This window comes from Melopsittacus undulatus, chromosome 7 (genome assembly GCF_012275295.1).
Source record: "Melopsittacus undulatus isolate bMelUnd1 chromosome 7, bMelUnd1.mat.Z, whole genome shotgun sequence".
NCBI lineage: Eukaryota > Metazoa > Chordata > Aves > Psittaciformes > Psittaculidae > Melopsittacus > Melopsittacus undulatus.
The window spans coordinates 43,756,445-43,772,082 of record NC_047533.1 but is presented as its reverse complement, the minus strand read 5'-3'; the positions used below and the strand labels follow the sequence as shown (position 1 = coordinate 43,772,082).

Sequence of the window (15,638 nt, the reverse complement as noted above, 5' to 3'; positions counted from 1 at the left end):
TATAATCAAGCTATTAAAGGTGAATGATGGAAGGAGTGGGGTTTGGTTTAGTTTTCTCTATAGAATAGAGGAAAATCGACTAATTACTTTGATAGAGAATTAGTATTTTGTATTGGCATGAAAAAATTTTAGAGTGAAACATAGAATTAGATTTTAAACCTTGCAAATGAAGTTGGGGGGAAATGAGTGCATGTTTCATCCTTCTGGCCAGGTGAAAGGCAGTGTATTTTGCTAAAACTTTTAATCGTCATATACTTCTAAAAGGGCATGTCTCAAAAGGGAAGCTTGCAATATGCCGACCATATGGTTATATGTATTTCAATAAGAAGAGTTTCAACTAAAAATTTCTTAAATTCTCCATAGGACATGCTTGGTGGAAACGACTGTTGCCGGTGTCTCTGCAGTCCTGTTTCCCATTTGTGAAATGCGGTAGAAACTAAGCAACAATTTGCTCTGTTCATTGTATTAGCTATTATTTGCCTTTTTTCTTCCTTTACAGAAAGCCGATATTGCAATCGCTCCATTAACTATAACATTGGTGAGAGAAGAGGTGATTGACTTCTCAAAGCCCTTTATGAGCCTGGGGATATCAATAATGATCAAGAAACCTCAGAAGTCCAAGCCAGGAGTGTTTTCATTTCTTGATCCGTTAGCATATGAAATCTGGATGTGCATTGTTTTTGCCTACATTGGGGTCAGTGTAGTTTTATTCCTGGTCAGCAGATTTAGCCCATACGAGTGGCACACTGAGGAATTTGAAGATGGAAGAGAAATGCAGACTAATGAATCAACTAATGAGTTTGGAATATTTAATAGTCTCTGGTTTTCCTTGGGTGCCTTTATGCAGCAAGGATGCGATATTTCGCCAAGGTTGGTTACTTACCCATTTCAACTTTGTGCATTTTTCATCTCGGCCGTCTCAGCCAGAGGAGGTTCATGGTGCATATATTTTCACTCTTGGAAATAAATTAATTGCTGTTTTTGCTCTCCCTAAAATCATGAAAGTCCTTGAAATAAAAGCAGTGGTCTGTGACATAGGATGTGATGTATTTGATCGATACTGTCTTAATGTCGATCATACGTTTGCCAAGGGAGGCTATATGCACCATGCAGAGACTGTAAAATGCATGAGGTTCAAGTCATTCCATGCCTTCTTGGAGGGGTACCGTGTTTTTGCTGCATATTCCCATTTTACAGTTGATAGTGCATATGGTTTACAACAACTGTAATGGGAAAAAGGGTAACATACTAGTCACAAACTACACAGGCAGCACTTTTCCTCAGAAACTCACTACATAACAACAGTTTTTCTTCAGGAGAGCCTTGAATTGAAATAAGTCGTGTGATTGTTCTAATTTCATATGAATAGTTTCAAAACACTGCTCTTTTTCCATGACCTAGTTCTAGAAAAGTCACAGAGGAAATCAGTGTAATGAATTTGAAGGTCCAGTTTATAAATGCTTAATTCCTCATGGATTTTCACCTCCTTTATTAGGGACAACTGCAAGACACTTAAGTTAATTCCTTTGCAGCTCATTAAATATTCTATTTCCCTTGTGTGCAAGTGGTTCTAACCTTAATTCAGCAAAGTGGTACGTAGCTAGGTAAATAACTACTTGCTGCTTGAAGGAATTACAGCAACAAGTGAAATAGGGCAACTGGGTTTAAGGATATCAAAGCAGAAGAGCTACTTAATTATATTAAGCAATATAACTTCCTTCTAAACATCCTAAAGTAAGATAGGAAACAGGACAATTTCTAGTAAGTCTAATTGTCAGTGAACAAAAAAAATCACACCAAGGGAGAATTTCTTAGCTGTAAGTCATGCATCCCAAAAGGCAACAGGAGGTTTTCAAGTTATTCTACTGCAGAAATAGCAGAGCATTTATTGTATGAGAACTTCAGCAATTCTGTATAAAGGCTGGCATATCACAGTGAGGTATGCCAGGCTTTATGATGCAGCATGTGATGGATTTGGCAGATAATGCAGTAAGAATTGTATATAAGAAATAAGACAGTGAGAGAGCAAATTGAGGTCATGAGAAGCTGTGTTAATTTCAGTCCTGTGGGGGTTTTGTATTGATTACACACATCACAGGTTTAGTTGTCTGCAAAGTCCCCTATTAGCTACAAAATTATTTCGATTGCATCAAGGCCATAGTAGAATAATGATTTTTTTTATTATTGTTATTTTAGTGGCTATTAAAGCATAACAGTTGTTGTGCATGCTTTGATAACTTTTGAAGGGTGATCTAAGAATAATGATTGTAAATGTTCATCATAAAAAGTGCATGAAACTCGAATCATTTTGGAGATTCAGCATTTAGTTTCAGTGAAGTGTTTAACAGCACTTCATTACAAACATATTTTTGAGGAAATTGGTTAGTTGTGTGTATTATCTGTTTATTATAAAAATAGAAAAGAACTGAAAACATCTGAGTTAGTTTTGTTCTTGCAGCAAAACTATCATTATGGAATTTGAACTCCTGGCAAATTAATCGGAGTATCTTCAGGCATCTTCAGACATCAGCAAAATATCTTTGTAAAGTTATATTTTGCACTATTTCTACTATTTCTCTAATAAAAAATTACAACCACTGTAAGAATTTTAGAGTAGACAAGGCTAGAGCTGGGGCTTCCTGACCCTGAAGTAGAAGGTGGTTCTGGGTAAGACTGGAAACTGGTCTGGAATCCCCATATTGCCATCATGGGTAGCAGAGAAACAATAGCATAGAATAAAATAATGTATTATATGCTAATAACTTACAGCAAAGTTTTCCTCATCTCTTTGAGATGTGCGTATGCTCTCAGTACTGCCATATAAAAACCTTTTGAAGTACATGATGCTGTTCACAAATTTAGGTAATTGCGCACAGTGTGCACAGAAATTGTTACTTACTATTTAATGATCTAATGAATGAGGTGCTTGTAAAGTGTGGGTTCATACTAGCATATAATTATCAGTCTTTAGAAACTTAGAAATGTACATTAAAAATAGAAATTATTCAGTTAACTGGAACAGACCTTCTGGGAAAATTTGGTATACAAATGCCCAAATTTTGCTTACAAAATATCATGTGGGAGTATAATGTTTGTATTGGCATTGAGGTTATTTTCTTACAAAGTCAGTGGCAACTTTGTTGCTGACAGATAATGGGTTTTAAAAGGTCAGTGTCAGTAATAGCATGTGTCATCAGTATAACAGAAAGTGCCATAAGATTGGCAGTTATGAAGGTTTTCAGAGGTTTTACCTTGCAAATATGGATTTATCATAGAATTCAATCTTTTAATTGCAGAATTACTTTATGCTCAAATTACCTCCATGTCAAAATGTTAACAAAGCATATTTTCAGAATGCATCTCAGTTTAGAAGGAGTTGAAATAATTTCTTGTCTATGGTCCATTTTAGTAACCTATTCTGGACCTTGTCTGACTTGATTTTCATGTGGTAGAATGAATTAGTGAGTCTGATGTGACGTGGAATAAATCTTCTAATGTCTGAATTATAACGGAGGTTTTATACGATAGCTGTTAGCAAAAATAATTCTTCCAGAATCGGTTCTGTTTATTTCTATTTCCAACTTAAAAGCTCAGCTTCATGTAACTATTGTGTTAAAATGTGTAGATATATATATATATGTAGTTATATCTATCTATGTATATATTCTATGTCAGAATTAGTTTGAAGTTAAATTCACAATACAGTAGGCTGGGTGAGTGATTTGTAATCTGTTTACTTAATAGACAGAGACACATCAAGCCATACCTAAGCTACTGCAACACCTTAGTACTAGACTTTCAACTACATGCACATTTCTGTCAAATAATTAAGCACATCTCCAAAGATTATGTACTCCTTCCTATAATGTCTTGTTTGGAAACAAAGTAGTAAGTAATTTCAAAGTTTAAAGGATCATTTAAAAGAATGTCAAGTGTGACAATAATGCAATATCAGCATTTCTTTTCTATTAGTTTTCTAGTATTGAAAATAATTGAATTTCTCTGGTTAAATTTCTGTACTGTTTTATATTATAAATTTGCTTGAGTTCTCTTTTCTTCTCTCTTCTTGAGCAGGAGATGCAAAACAAAGATCCATATGCGCCCACCTGCTGCTGTTAAAAACCTCAGATTATTAGTAGTTAAAAATATACTTTCTCCACCATTTTTCTGTATTATCACTGATTGTTTCATGTCTAGTCCTCGGTTTGTTAAATGCTTGTATCTTTCAAAAGTTTTGTGCACATTTTAGTTTATGGATCTTCCTCAAGACAGTTTTTATTGCAAATAATGCTATTTGTTTCTCAGTGTAGGTTGTCCACAGCAGCTGTTGTTTTGTGGAAATCAGTCTTTGTCTGAATGTCTTAGGAAAAGCACTAATACCTTAAGCAAACTAAAGGCATTTAAAAATTAAGTGCATACTGGTTTATCTGAAAGCACTGTTCCACTCGTTTGATTCTCTTCATAATGTCACACAAATTCACTTCAGAGGGAGCAACAAGCTTATGTGTTAAATACAGCACATTATCATGGGAGCAGTTTCCTTACAGGGTGTTCAGAACTTTGAAGAACTGGATCACTAAATTCTCCCTAAACTCTGGAGTCCTGATTTCAGCAAGGTCCAGGAAATGTAGTCGAGTATGTCTTGATTTCCCATCTTATTAGTATGCAGAACTGCACTACAAGATAGTCTGAAATGCTTCCTTTTAGTGTAATGCATCATTTGCATAAAATTGATAACGTGTTCCTTTTAAGGACTTTCATTTCACTTTACAAATCCATTTCATACTTGTTATTAGATCCCTGTCTGGGCGCATTGTTGGAGGTGTGTGGTGGTTCTTTACCCTCATCATAATCTCATCCTACACGGCTAACTTAGCTGCCTTCCTGACGGTTGAGAGGATGGTGTCTCCTATTGAAAGTGCAGAGGATCTTTCCAAGCAGACAGAAATTGCTTATGGAACATTAGATTCTGGCTCCACTAAAGAGTTTTTTAGGGTAAGAATTTCTACTTTTTAGATTTCTGTTTTGTTTTTAATAGGTAATTATTCATGTAAATGTGTTTTCCTTAGGTTGCTATAGAAATGTGGTATGTGCAGCCTAACTCACAAGTGTTTCTGTTTTTTCATTATTGTTACATTTTCTTATCTATATGTAAGTAAAGGACCATATTATAAATATTCAAAGCAAAAGTGAGTGCAAGGAATTACCTAAAAATATTTCACTGTGAAGTAAAAAAAAAAGGTTTGTTCAGAGAAGGGAGTTGATGTCATTCGTCTATTTAATAGCTGTGCTATATTTTAGGTAGTCACATAGTGAATAGGGACATAAGACAGTGCACAGTCATGTTTTAATTAAGTATTTCGCATGATTTTTCGAGCTTGCAGTGGGAACAGGATACAGCCCTGTTGGCTGCTTTAGTAAAACCATGACTGCTTTTGAAAACACTATTGTATTTGCATTACAGTAATACCTTAGAAGCCTAGCAGTCCTTACATTCTACCTCTGTGAACTTCAGTTTTAAAAATGCATGAGACTTCAAGTCTCATCTCTTCCAGTGTGTGAGTCTCAGGCTGCCCTTAAGACACCAGCCAGCTAACATGGTGAAACCCATCCAGCAAATGAGCAAGACACTAAGGCTGCTGGGTGGAATACCGTGATTTGGCCTAGTCTGTGTGCTCCATGTGCTACGTGTAAGATGGAAATTCATCTGAAGTACTACAAATACAAAATACCTGGGTTTTTTTATGTTTTTCAATGGATTATGATAGTGCTCGGTTTAAAATAAAACTTATTTTAAAATAGTTTACATTTCAAACATAGCCTGCCATGAAAATGAAATGAATTAAGTTCTTACAAATAGTTGTTAGGTACTGTATAGTTAGAGTAGTAACTGCTAGATTATGTTTCTAATAGACCATTATTTCACGGGATCTTGTAATGCATACTTAACTGGTAACATACTAAATAGGAACCATACTTATTTCAATTGTAGAAAACTATCTGATGCTGATGATTGATCCAGCTGTTGATGGCTTTCCTATTGGTTAAACCAAAACTAGCATCAGGTGTATGAGTTAATAAAAATGAGATCAGGTTTGTACTAAGATTGTTTAGGAGTGTTTAGAAGCATACAAGCATGTGTTTCTGGTTTTGTGAGCATAAAACTTTCAGATCGTGATTATACTGGGGATTGAATGTGAAAGACCAGTAGGTCAGTTCTTTTGAATAGTTTCTCTATAGAGACTTTTAAGTTTTCTTTTAAAACAAAAAATGCTTGTAATTGCATTTATCTATCAGTATGTAGGTTTTGTGCTCCTAGCACATCCATCCCTCCATCCACACTTTTGCCAAACTAGTGTTTCTCATGATTACCTAAGCTTTAATAATTTGTGTAAAAATCAGGTGGAAGTTTTGTGAGAGCATATTCTTTACCTTTTATTAAGTTAGCTTTTACACTGTGTGAACAAGGCTATAATCATCTCTGCAAATTTCTTCTCAGCAATTACTATCACAGACAAACTGGTGTATTGTATATAATGCAGTTTCTTTGCCTGATGCTCTATCTACTATTTGCTAAAAATCATTTAGGCTTACCCAATTTTGTTTTTCAAGAAGTAACAGCTGTCAGAATTTCTTTCTAGGAGACCTGAAACTTAAGTTTCAAGGATGAAACTCTCTGCTCAAGGCAATGTGAAAGCATTTCCTAGCACTAAGGAGACTAAAATTTCACCTAGAGCACTTCTGTACGGTGACCGGATGGGAGTGGATGTGTGGTTTTTATATGACCTGAAGAAAACCTGAGTATTTTTCTAGCAGCAAGCTGAAATGGACTGGCTTTGTCACCGTCACGAATGAAAGGAAACATTTGGGGTTTTGTCTTGGCTGCTTTTTTTTTTTTACTTCAGTTAGTCTGTTTTCTCTTCAAGAACTGGCATTATTTGCAAGATTGTTTTCTATTGATGGAATGTATACTGGATGTACATCTTCACCAGTAGACCATTAATTCCTGGGATGGCACAAAATTTAGGAATCTTTGTATACTGGGGTTGAAAACAATTCTGGGGATGAAACCAGTAGACTGAATTTGCTTTGCTACTAAAACATGTTTTCTGATAGTATTTTACATAAGTGAAAAAGATCATGTTCCAAGAAGGAATTCTCAATAATAAGCTGGATTGTGAAAGTTAGCTGGAAAATCCTACCCTGAATAGCTGAATATATGTATGCAATGCTGATTGAAAGAAGGGGTTCAAGTCTTTGTTCAGCTTCTAGGACTGCTTAAATGACAAGAACTCATTGAGATGTTACATTAGCTTGGGTGTGTCAGGACATCCTATTAGTGTGTTCTGTGTTTTGTTATTGGACTTTAGGCCTTCAGCCACCTACCATAGGTACATACCAGTTCATGTCTGCAATGGCTGTGCCTGACTCCAGTGACTACTGTGGTGAGTAGAAAAATCCAGACAGAGGTTAGAAAAACCCAGGTGGAGGAAAGATAGTGGCTCACCACACACCCTACAGACAGTATGACAGTAGGCATGCAAGCTAGTCCATGTTGCTTGACTTGGAGATAACAGCCTTGGCACGCATGACAAAGTATGTATTGCCTTTGCACTTTACTCTGGTTTTGAATACAGATTCCTTAGCTTTAAATGTAGTACAGGCTGGTAGGAGGTACTCCTGCCAACAGTGAACAGAGCATCAATTGGCGCTGAATCAAGAAACGTAACTGAGAAAAAAGGGATAAAAAACCATTGTACTCTAGTGTTCCTCGTACTACTTTAAGGTGAAAAGCAGGAGCTTGGTACGTCCTACATGCCTGCATAGAAAATACCAGTGTAGAAATAATGGATTTAACAGTAGTTATAAAAAGGAAAAAAAAAAAAAAGATAATTAGAGCTTTGCTGAACAGTAGTCATCAGCAAGAAACCATTACTTCTTAGTAATAATGTTATAGATACACGTTTCTTCTTTAACGGCAGAACCATCTGGTGTCTTGATTATATATTTGTGAATACCAGACTCTGTAGTACTTTTCCTCAGGAGATCTCAAAGTTGCTAATAGTAGAACTGTGAGTATGATCCAAGTCTTCAGGGTTCTGTTCCACTGAGTGGGTATACTTAGCACTTATACTTAGTAGTGCCTCTGTCTTCATGTTCTTAGTGGTTTTGGTGCTTTTAGTGTCCTTAGTCCAACTGAAAGCCTAAACAAATATATATATATACACATATACATATAGTGCTTCCTGTTGAATTTTTTTTCTTGAGTTTACAACCTGAAAGAATGGGCATAACATTGAAGAAAATGTGTGTGGCTGTGGTTTTCTAGAAGTGTATCACTTTTCTGAAATCACTAGTGGATTTTAATGGTCAGGATGTCAATAGGACTGGAAGATCCAGGAGTCATTTCTGTTGATTTTGTACAGGCACATTATCTGTATAATTGTCAGATCACAGATACTACTTGATGGAGCAGTAAACGGTGGAATGGTGGAATTTCATCACTCCAGTATGTACTATTAACGCTATCCGCAGTCCCACTGTATTTTTACTTTCAATGATTTCTCAGCTGCTGTTGGAAATGCAGTTGATGTATGCATTAGCCAAGACACATACTTAAACTTTGAAGGGCAAAAAAAAATTTCACTAGCCCAAGAAGATGGGCTACTGCTCACCTACACTGCAGAGATTAATTTTAAACCATTGTATGTGTTAACTCTTGAAGTTGCCATGCTTACTTTCATGGGCTACAGCACTGGAACTAAAAAACAAAGTACAACAGCGTAAGTAAGCTTAACGTTCACGGGAACATTTTGTTGCTTTCCACATGCTTTGAAGACACACTAAAGTTAATATCAGTGTGATACAAAGACAGCAAAAGCTGATTGCTTCTACAGTTCTATCGTGTTTGCTATATGCCTGGCTCTGTTCATCAAAAATATGTACAAACCTGACTGACAAATGAAATCAGTCATGCTTCCTTTTTTCCACTTTAAAAGATGGATTGCAACTGGTCCCATGTGTAAGATAAGAAAGCATCTCTAAAAGAAAAAATGACATGTAGAGCAGTAATTAGACTGCATTGTTTTTTATTTTAAATCTGTTTAGACATACCTGGTTTTGAACCAATGGCATGGCATGGACATATCAATGTGTTTCATTCTGTTTTGGTGGCCTTTAATAGTAGATCCTCTGCCAAAGTAAAAGCAAGCAGAACTGCTCCAGAACAAATAAGTATTCTTTAGCTTTCACTGAAAAGACTGGAAGAGTTGCTTATTCTTGCTTAAGAGGCAAGAATGCAAAGTTGGGCATGGGAAGAATGTTGGAAAGGTAATAATCCTTGCTGTCTTGTAAAGAGTTCCCCTTCCATAGTGAATAGCCAGCATTAAACATAAGAGCTGAGAGGACCTTTTGAGTTTTTTCTCCTGTAAAAGTGGCGTTTGTTGAGAAGCAAAGGAGGTTTGGCCTGAAGATTAGTATTACTGTCTTTTTCTGAGGATCTTCAAAGTGGTCCAGTGCCTCTAGGGGTATAAGTACTTTGAAATATGTTTTTAATTTATAAAAGTATTTATTGTATTGCAAGAAATTACAAGAGAGAAATCACACAGCAGTCTATGAACCTCAATCTGTTTTATGCTCATCAAGATATTTGAGCTCCTAAAACAACCTCACATGAAATCTCTAAAACCAGTGAGCAGAAAAGAAACACCGACTTTTTTAAATGTAATTGAGGTAAAACATTTTGATTCAGACTTCAGCCTTAATTTTTGAAGTTTGAGATGTAGAAGAATTGTAGAACCCATGTTTCCAGAGGTTAAATTTTTACTAGCTCCACAGAAGCCTTTGAGAGGCAAAGGAGACAAAAGACTCAGTTAAGAAGTGTTTGGTGACTTTTGCCACAGGCTCTACATGGTACTATAAGAGGCAGTGGCTATAGGGCTGACATTTCATGAGTCTGCAGAAGAGATAGGATTAGAGAATATTGGTTTGGCTTTTTCAATTTGATGGGGGAAAAAAGAAAGGTATGTAGCTGAAATGCTGAGGAGAGGTAGATCTGAGAGCTCAGATAGTGGAAAGACTGCCCTTTGCATCCAGTAACATATTGGTGAAAGTACGGCTATACTCTTTTGTAGTCTAGAGGGTTCAAGTGATTAATTTTCAGTGGTTTATTGGTGGGTTTTTTTGAGATCCTTGTATCAGGGCAAGACACAAAAGAATTGATTTAGGCTATTGTGAAAGTACTCTTAAAAGAAATAATGCAGCAATCAATACTTCCTTTTTCCCTCAAAGCATTCCTTTTTGTTATTTTCCAGGTTTCATTTTCTTCTCTCTCTATTACCCAAGATCCTAAGGTCTTTCACAAGCAGCTCATTGAGCCCAGTGACCAAAACACTGTGGTGCCTCAGAAACCTTGTTAGCTATATTACTCAGAAAGATTAATTTAAAAATAGTATTTGCATAATATTTATTAAAAATAAAATGTATTCCTTTCTAATAGAATTTTCTTTCCTTGTTTGTATGGAGAAAATTGTGTCTGATAAAAGAAACATAGCCCTGATATTCTTTCAAGCTTTCATCAAGTTTTCTTAGATGTTCTAATCAAAGTATGCTCTGCAGTAGGTAATTTTGGCCAGGGTGAAATTAATTTGCAGCAGTATAGTTTGAAGATTCTCCAGTGCTATGTAATTTATTTTATAAATTGATAACACACTAAAATAAGTATGAATGCTTATAAGTTCTGTTTGTATTACTCCTGGGGGCAGATTATTCCATAATACCACACTTGTTATGGTTAGAAACATGCTTTCGATTTCCAGTCGAAATGTATTTGTAACTAGTTTATCCTCAATTGTTACAGTACATTTATATTTATTACGTACTCCTTTTTTCATCTCGGCATTTATTTTCCAGATGCATTAATACAAATCTAGTATGGGGTTGTTTTTCTGAGCTTTCATCTCTGTCAACAAAAGTGTGTTTATTTGTGATTTCCAAGCAAGGCATTTTGGTCCCCAGTCATCTCATAGCTCTTCTCTGTGTGTGTGTCATAGTTTGAATTAATTGTCCCTGAATGTGGTTGAACAGAGATGTACATTGCATGCCATCTGAGATCTCTGCAATGCTTTGTAAAAAGGCATTAATATTTCTCGGTCCTCCCTGGAAATAACTTTCTCCCAGTTGTATCACACTGTTTTCTGTCAATCGTTTTGATAGTAGTGATAGATTTGCATTTGTCCTGGTTTTTATCAACTGAAAGTCTTCAGTTTTACTGCAGATTTTCTTATTGGCCCAAAAGTGCTGGACCATGCTTTTGAACTGGAAGGTTTCATTTAATTTTGTTGATTCTAAGTGCTCAGAATTTTCTTCTTCCCATATATAACAAATAAATAATTTTCCTTTGTCTGGCTTGATGTGGTTTGATACCCCAATTTCCTTTCCTAGGAAAAGTTCCTAGTGATTTAATTTTTTCACTAAAAAATTACACCTGAAGCTGTGCATGCTGCAGACCAAACAAGCAGTAGTCGCTTTAACTGCTTTTCCATTCTTTAGTCCAGTCAGTATGTTTATGGTTCTGGATGCCAGGACTAGCACCTGCAGTTCACTACAGATCTGTAATTGCTTGAGAAAGCTTCCATTTCCATTACTGTACCCTCATTCCTATTTTCTTTTACATTAATCTCAGCAAATAACAAAGCTAAAAGTACACATTTAGATTATGGTCTTACTTGTAGGTGGTCTCTGGTCTTATGTACAGGTGTCTTTGTTCTCTACATTTCTTCCCACCACACGGCAGATATACTTTCCTTACTTGTATTATTTTTTTTGCACAAGAGGTTTGAAAATCTGTTGCTGATTTTTTTCAGTGACATACTGTTTCCTTTATGTTATCAGGTTTTCCCTGACAAAATCAAAATCATTCTTACAAATCCACATTTGTACTATAGTGATGTGGCAAAGCTGTCGTAGTAGACATGCAACATGACATGTAGCTGTTCCTCTGTCAATAAATTTATTACAGTAAAGTTAGTTCTAGGAATGGACAGCAGATTTTCCTTGTGACTAGGACCTCAAAAAGAACAGATGGATTTAGGTCATCATTGTGGAAATTAGTTTGTGTGACATTTATGAGTTTTTGAAGAAATGAGATTGAAATGGTCTGCTTCAATTTTTAGGAATATGCTGAATGACAGGGAAAAATTGTGATTCTCTTGAAATTAAGTCTCAGAGAAGGAGTTACTTGAGCAAGTATCTTAACAGGAGTTAAATGGTTGTGAAACTTCTAACACTAACATCTCTTCTTGAAAACTCTTCAATTCATATGAATAATATAATGATGACATAAGGTCCTTATCTTACACATTCTTGGAGAAAATTATTTGATATAGGCTTTTGAGGAGTAGATTCTTATGGTAGAATGTTTTACAGTTTTTATTAGAAGACCAAGTATACTAAAGATATTTGAAGTAGCTCAACTAATGAAAACTGGAAAGCCATAAAACTAAATCTTAAGAGCATATAACTAATTTTTACCAGTACTGAATAAAATTATCAGTGTATTACAAAATTTAGCTCTTCCATCTGTTTGAGCTTTCATTCATCTTGAGTGTTCACCCAGTATAAACAAGGTTAAGTGTTTTAAGGTACTTAATCTTGAGCTAATAAAGAGGCTGAAAAACTAGTTTTGTCCTTTTCTGCATTTCTGGATGTATCAATAATTGCTTTACTGTATGAATTGCCAAAATTAATTTGTTATTACACTTTCTAGCTACTAGTGACAATACCAATTCCTGATCTTTTATTCATTATGGAAGTTCAACAAGATGGTTACAGAAACCATATTTGAGAATTAAAGTTCTGGTCCTGCAGTACAAGATCATCATCTAATAGAATAATGGAGTATGCAAGTTAGTAGTCTGAGGAGCTATTTCTGTCAGACATGCTAATTACAGCACCCCAATTTTAATAATAATAGGTCTTTAAATGACAAAATGGAGAAGTTATCTGCTGACCCACAAAAATGCAGTTAATTAATTTGATAAAGCTTTGCATAATTTAATTTCCTAATGAGCTTCTTAATGAAGGTAGTCTTTTACATTTAAATGGGATGTGTACTTTGTAGTAATAATAATTTTCATAGTCAAAATGCCCAGTGGTGACATAATACTAAAAAAAACCCAAAAAAAAGTGTTAGTTCCTAAGGCATTTTTGTATCAGTTGCTTGATTTTCCTAGTAAATAAATAACAGAGAATGGGAGGAAGAAGTGCTTGTTGTGGACATTAGGGTCTTGTGCCATTATGTTGGCGTTGATAGTAATACCAAAGTTTTAAATAGCTTTTAACAATTCATGCATACATTGGAGTGTCACCTTGCAGTAGCAATCAGCCACAGTAATTAAGAGCAGTGCAGGTTATTTCTGTATTCTTATGTTCTTGTATTCAAATAATACAAGCAATCTACAATGCCTCCGTTGTTTGGATAGCTGATAGCAAGTCATGATTTTTATGGAGCACTGCTATCCTTTTAGGGTTTTGGTGCTTTTAAAGAAAGGAGATAGGAAAGAAGTGTGAAAGCCCAACTTGCATGCCGGGCATCCTGCATTCACAAGAATTCTGTGTCCTCATGGTTTAGTCTGCTATTGTTGATGACTGCATGAATGCAGTTTAGGGAAATGAAGGTGATTGCACAGGAATAAAATACATGGTTAGATATAGCACTGTCCAGATTTAAATGACTGTAATTTTTTTTCCGCAATGTATTGGAATTAGGGTAAGTATACATGCTTGTTTTTAGGAACAGATAATTTTAGCTTAGTGAGTGTGTGTATACAAAATCCTAGATGAAGGTATCTTAACACTGCCCTTTTCTACATCCTTAAGCTGTACCTTTCAAATAAAAGACAAATTCTGAAAACAAAATACTGAAGGAAATAAAGTAAAACACTTCTGAAAACAACCTATTGCTAAATATGTTGTGTAGCAGTGTAAACAGATGCCTTAGAAGTCGCATGTATCCCCTAGGTAATGGCTCATTGCTCTTACTTTATGAGTCTAGACAAGATCAAGGACTAGGTAGGGATCAAGACTCTGAACTGTATGAATTCCAGTTTTAATGGTTGCAGAGGACTAAGCCATGGCAAATTCTGAGTGGTGTTTTCTAGTGGTTTTCATGACAGATTTTTATTTCCATGGTTGCTGGGTCAGGTATTCCTACCTCATTTAGACATCAAGGAGTCTGTGAGCCATCTAGTGGGAGGTTCCTTCTTAACATTTGAACTTTTGGGAAAATGTTTCTTGTAAGAGTTCCTTGTGCCTTTTCCTGCCCAGCTGTTACTTTTTTTTTCTTTTTTTAAGGTTGAATGAACAAAAGCAGAAGAGACTTTGCTAGACCTCTGTTACTTGATATATATCAAAATCTGTAAAAGCTAATTTCAGTAAACCAGGAAACAGTGGAGTAAGAAAAGGGAGTTACGTCAATTTATGAACCTGTTCATGACAGTTGCCTAAATGGAATAAAGAATACTTATTTATTTAGTATTTGAGTGTTTGTACAAGAATAAAATAAGGTTTCAATCCCAGCATAACCTTGTATCTTCTACAACGTGGGATCAAAGCACATTCTAATGAAGTTGAATTGATGGGCACCCAGATGTATGTTGTAGCTACTGGGTTCAGCAGTAGCAGTCATTTTTCTCCTTCTTAATAGCTGCTGTGGTGCTGTGGTTTTGACTTTCAGCCTGAGAACAACCCTGATAACACCGATGTTTTTAGTTGTTGCTCAGTCATATTTACTCTGACCAATGACTTCCTGAGTCTCATGCTCTGCCAGGGAGGAAGGGAAGCGGGGAGGAAGCTGAGACAGGACACCTGATCCAAACTAGCCAAAGAAGTATTCCATACCACAGCACGTCATGCCTGGGATGTAAAACTGGGGATAATTACCTGGAAGGGCTAGATCTCTGCTCAGGTTGGGCTGGGTATCGGTTGGTTGGTGGTGAGGTGTTAGGATTTTCTTCCCTTGTTATTTCCCTTATCATTATTATTATTGGTGGCAGCAGTAGTGGTTTGTGTTATACCTTAGTTACTGGCTGTTCTTATATCAACCTGTGGGAGTTACATTCTTTTGATTCTCTTCCCCATCCCTCAAAGAGTGGGGGAGGGAGAGGGACTGGGAGTGAGTGAGTGGCTCTGTGGCTGACTTGCCGGCTCGGCTTTTGATTGAACTGAACAATGCAAGACAGCTCTACACCAACTTTTAAGTTTTCCCTTTTAGTAAGTAAACCTATGGTAATTCATGAAGTAGCACTGTAATAATTTTTATAACACTGTTGGAACCTTGATGTCCCTTGCTTAGTTTGTAGTGGTAAATCCCTCATAGCAAGTTGGATGTATGCTACCAAGTGAATGTTGACTTACTGTGGAGCATCTGGGTTCAATGAGAGAGCAAGTTTAGAGAATGGTAATTCAGCAAAGACTGAGCTCCTTCATATGAGGCTGGGGATTCTGAGTGCAGGCCTGAGTGGACTAAGAAAGGACAAGATTGAGCATCCTGCACAGCTGGTAGCTCTGCTTCTAGGGAAGTGAGCAACAGCAGCAGGACTCTGGGAACAGATGATAGAAAGCACTTTCTTTATGTGCTA

At 36.1% G+C, this 15,638-nt stretch overlaps 1 protein-coding gene across 5 annotated transcripts in view; it reads left to right on the top strand.

Annotated features, from left to right (window-relative positions):
* GRIA2 (glutamate ionotropic receptor AMPA type subunit 2) overlaps positions 1-15,638 on the top strand; it is an 87,679-nt gene that overhangs the window by 65,669 nt on the left and 6,372 nt on the right. For all 5 annotated transcript variants that reach the window (XM_034064625.1, XM_034064626.1, XM_034064627.1 and 2 more), the window contains exons 11-12: positions 500-870; positions 4,797-4,995. In XM_034064625.1, the coding sequence (XP_033920516.1) occupies positions 500-870; positions 4,797-4,995 (570 nt within the window). The remainder of the gene's footprint in view (positions 1-499; positions 871-4,796; positions 4,996-15,638) is intronic.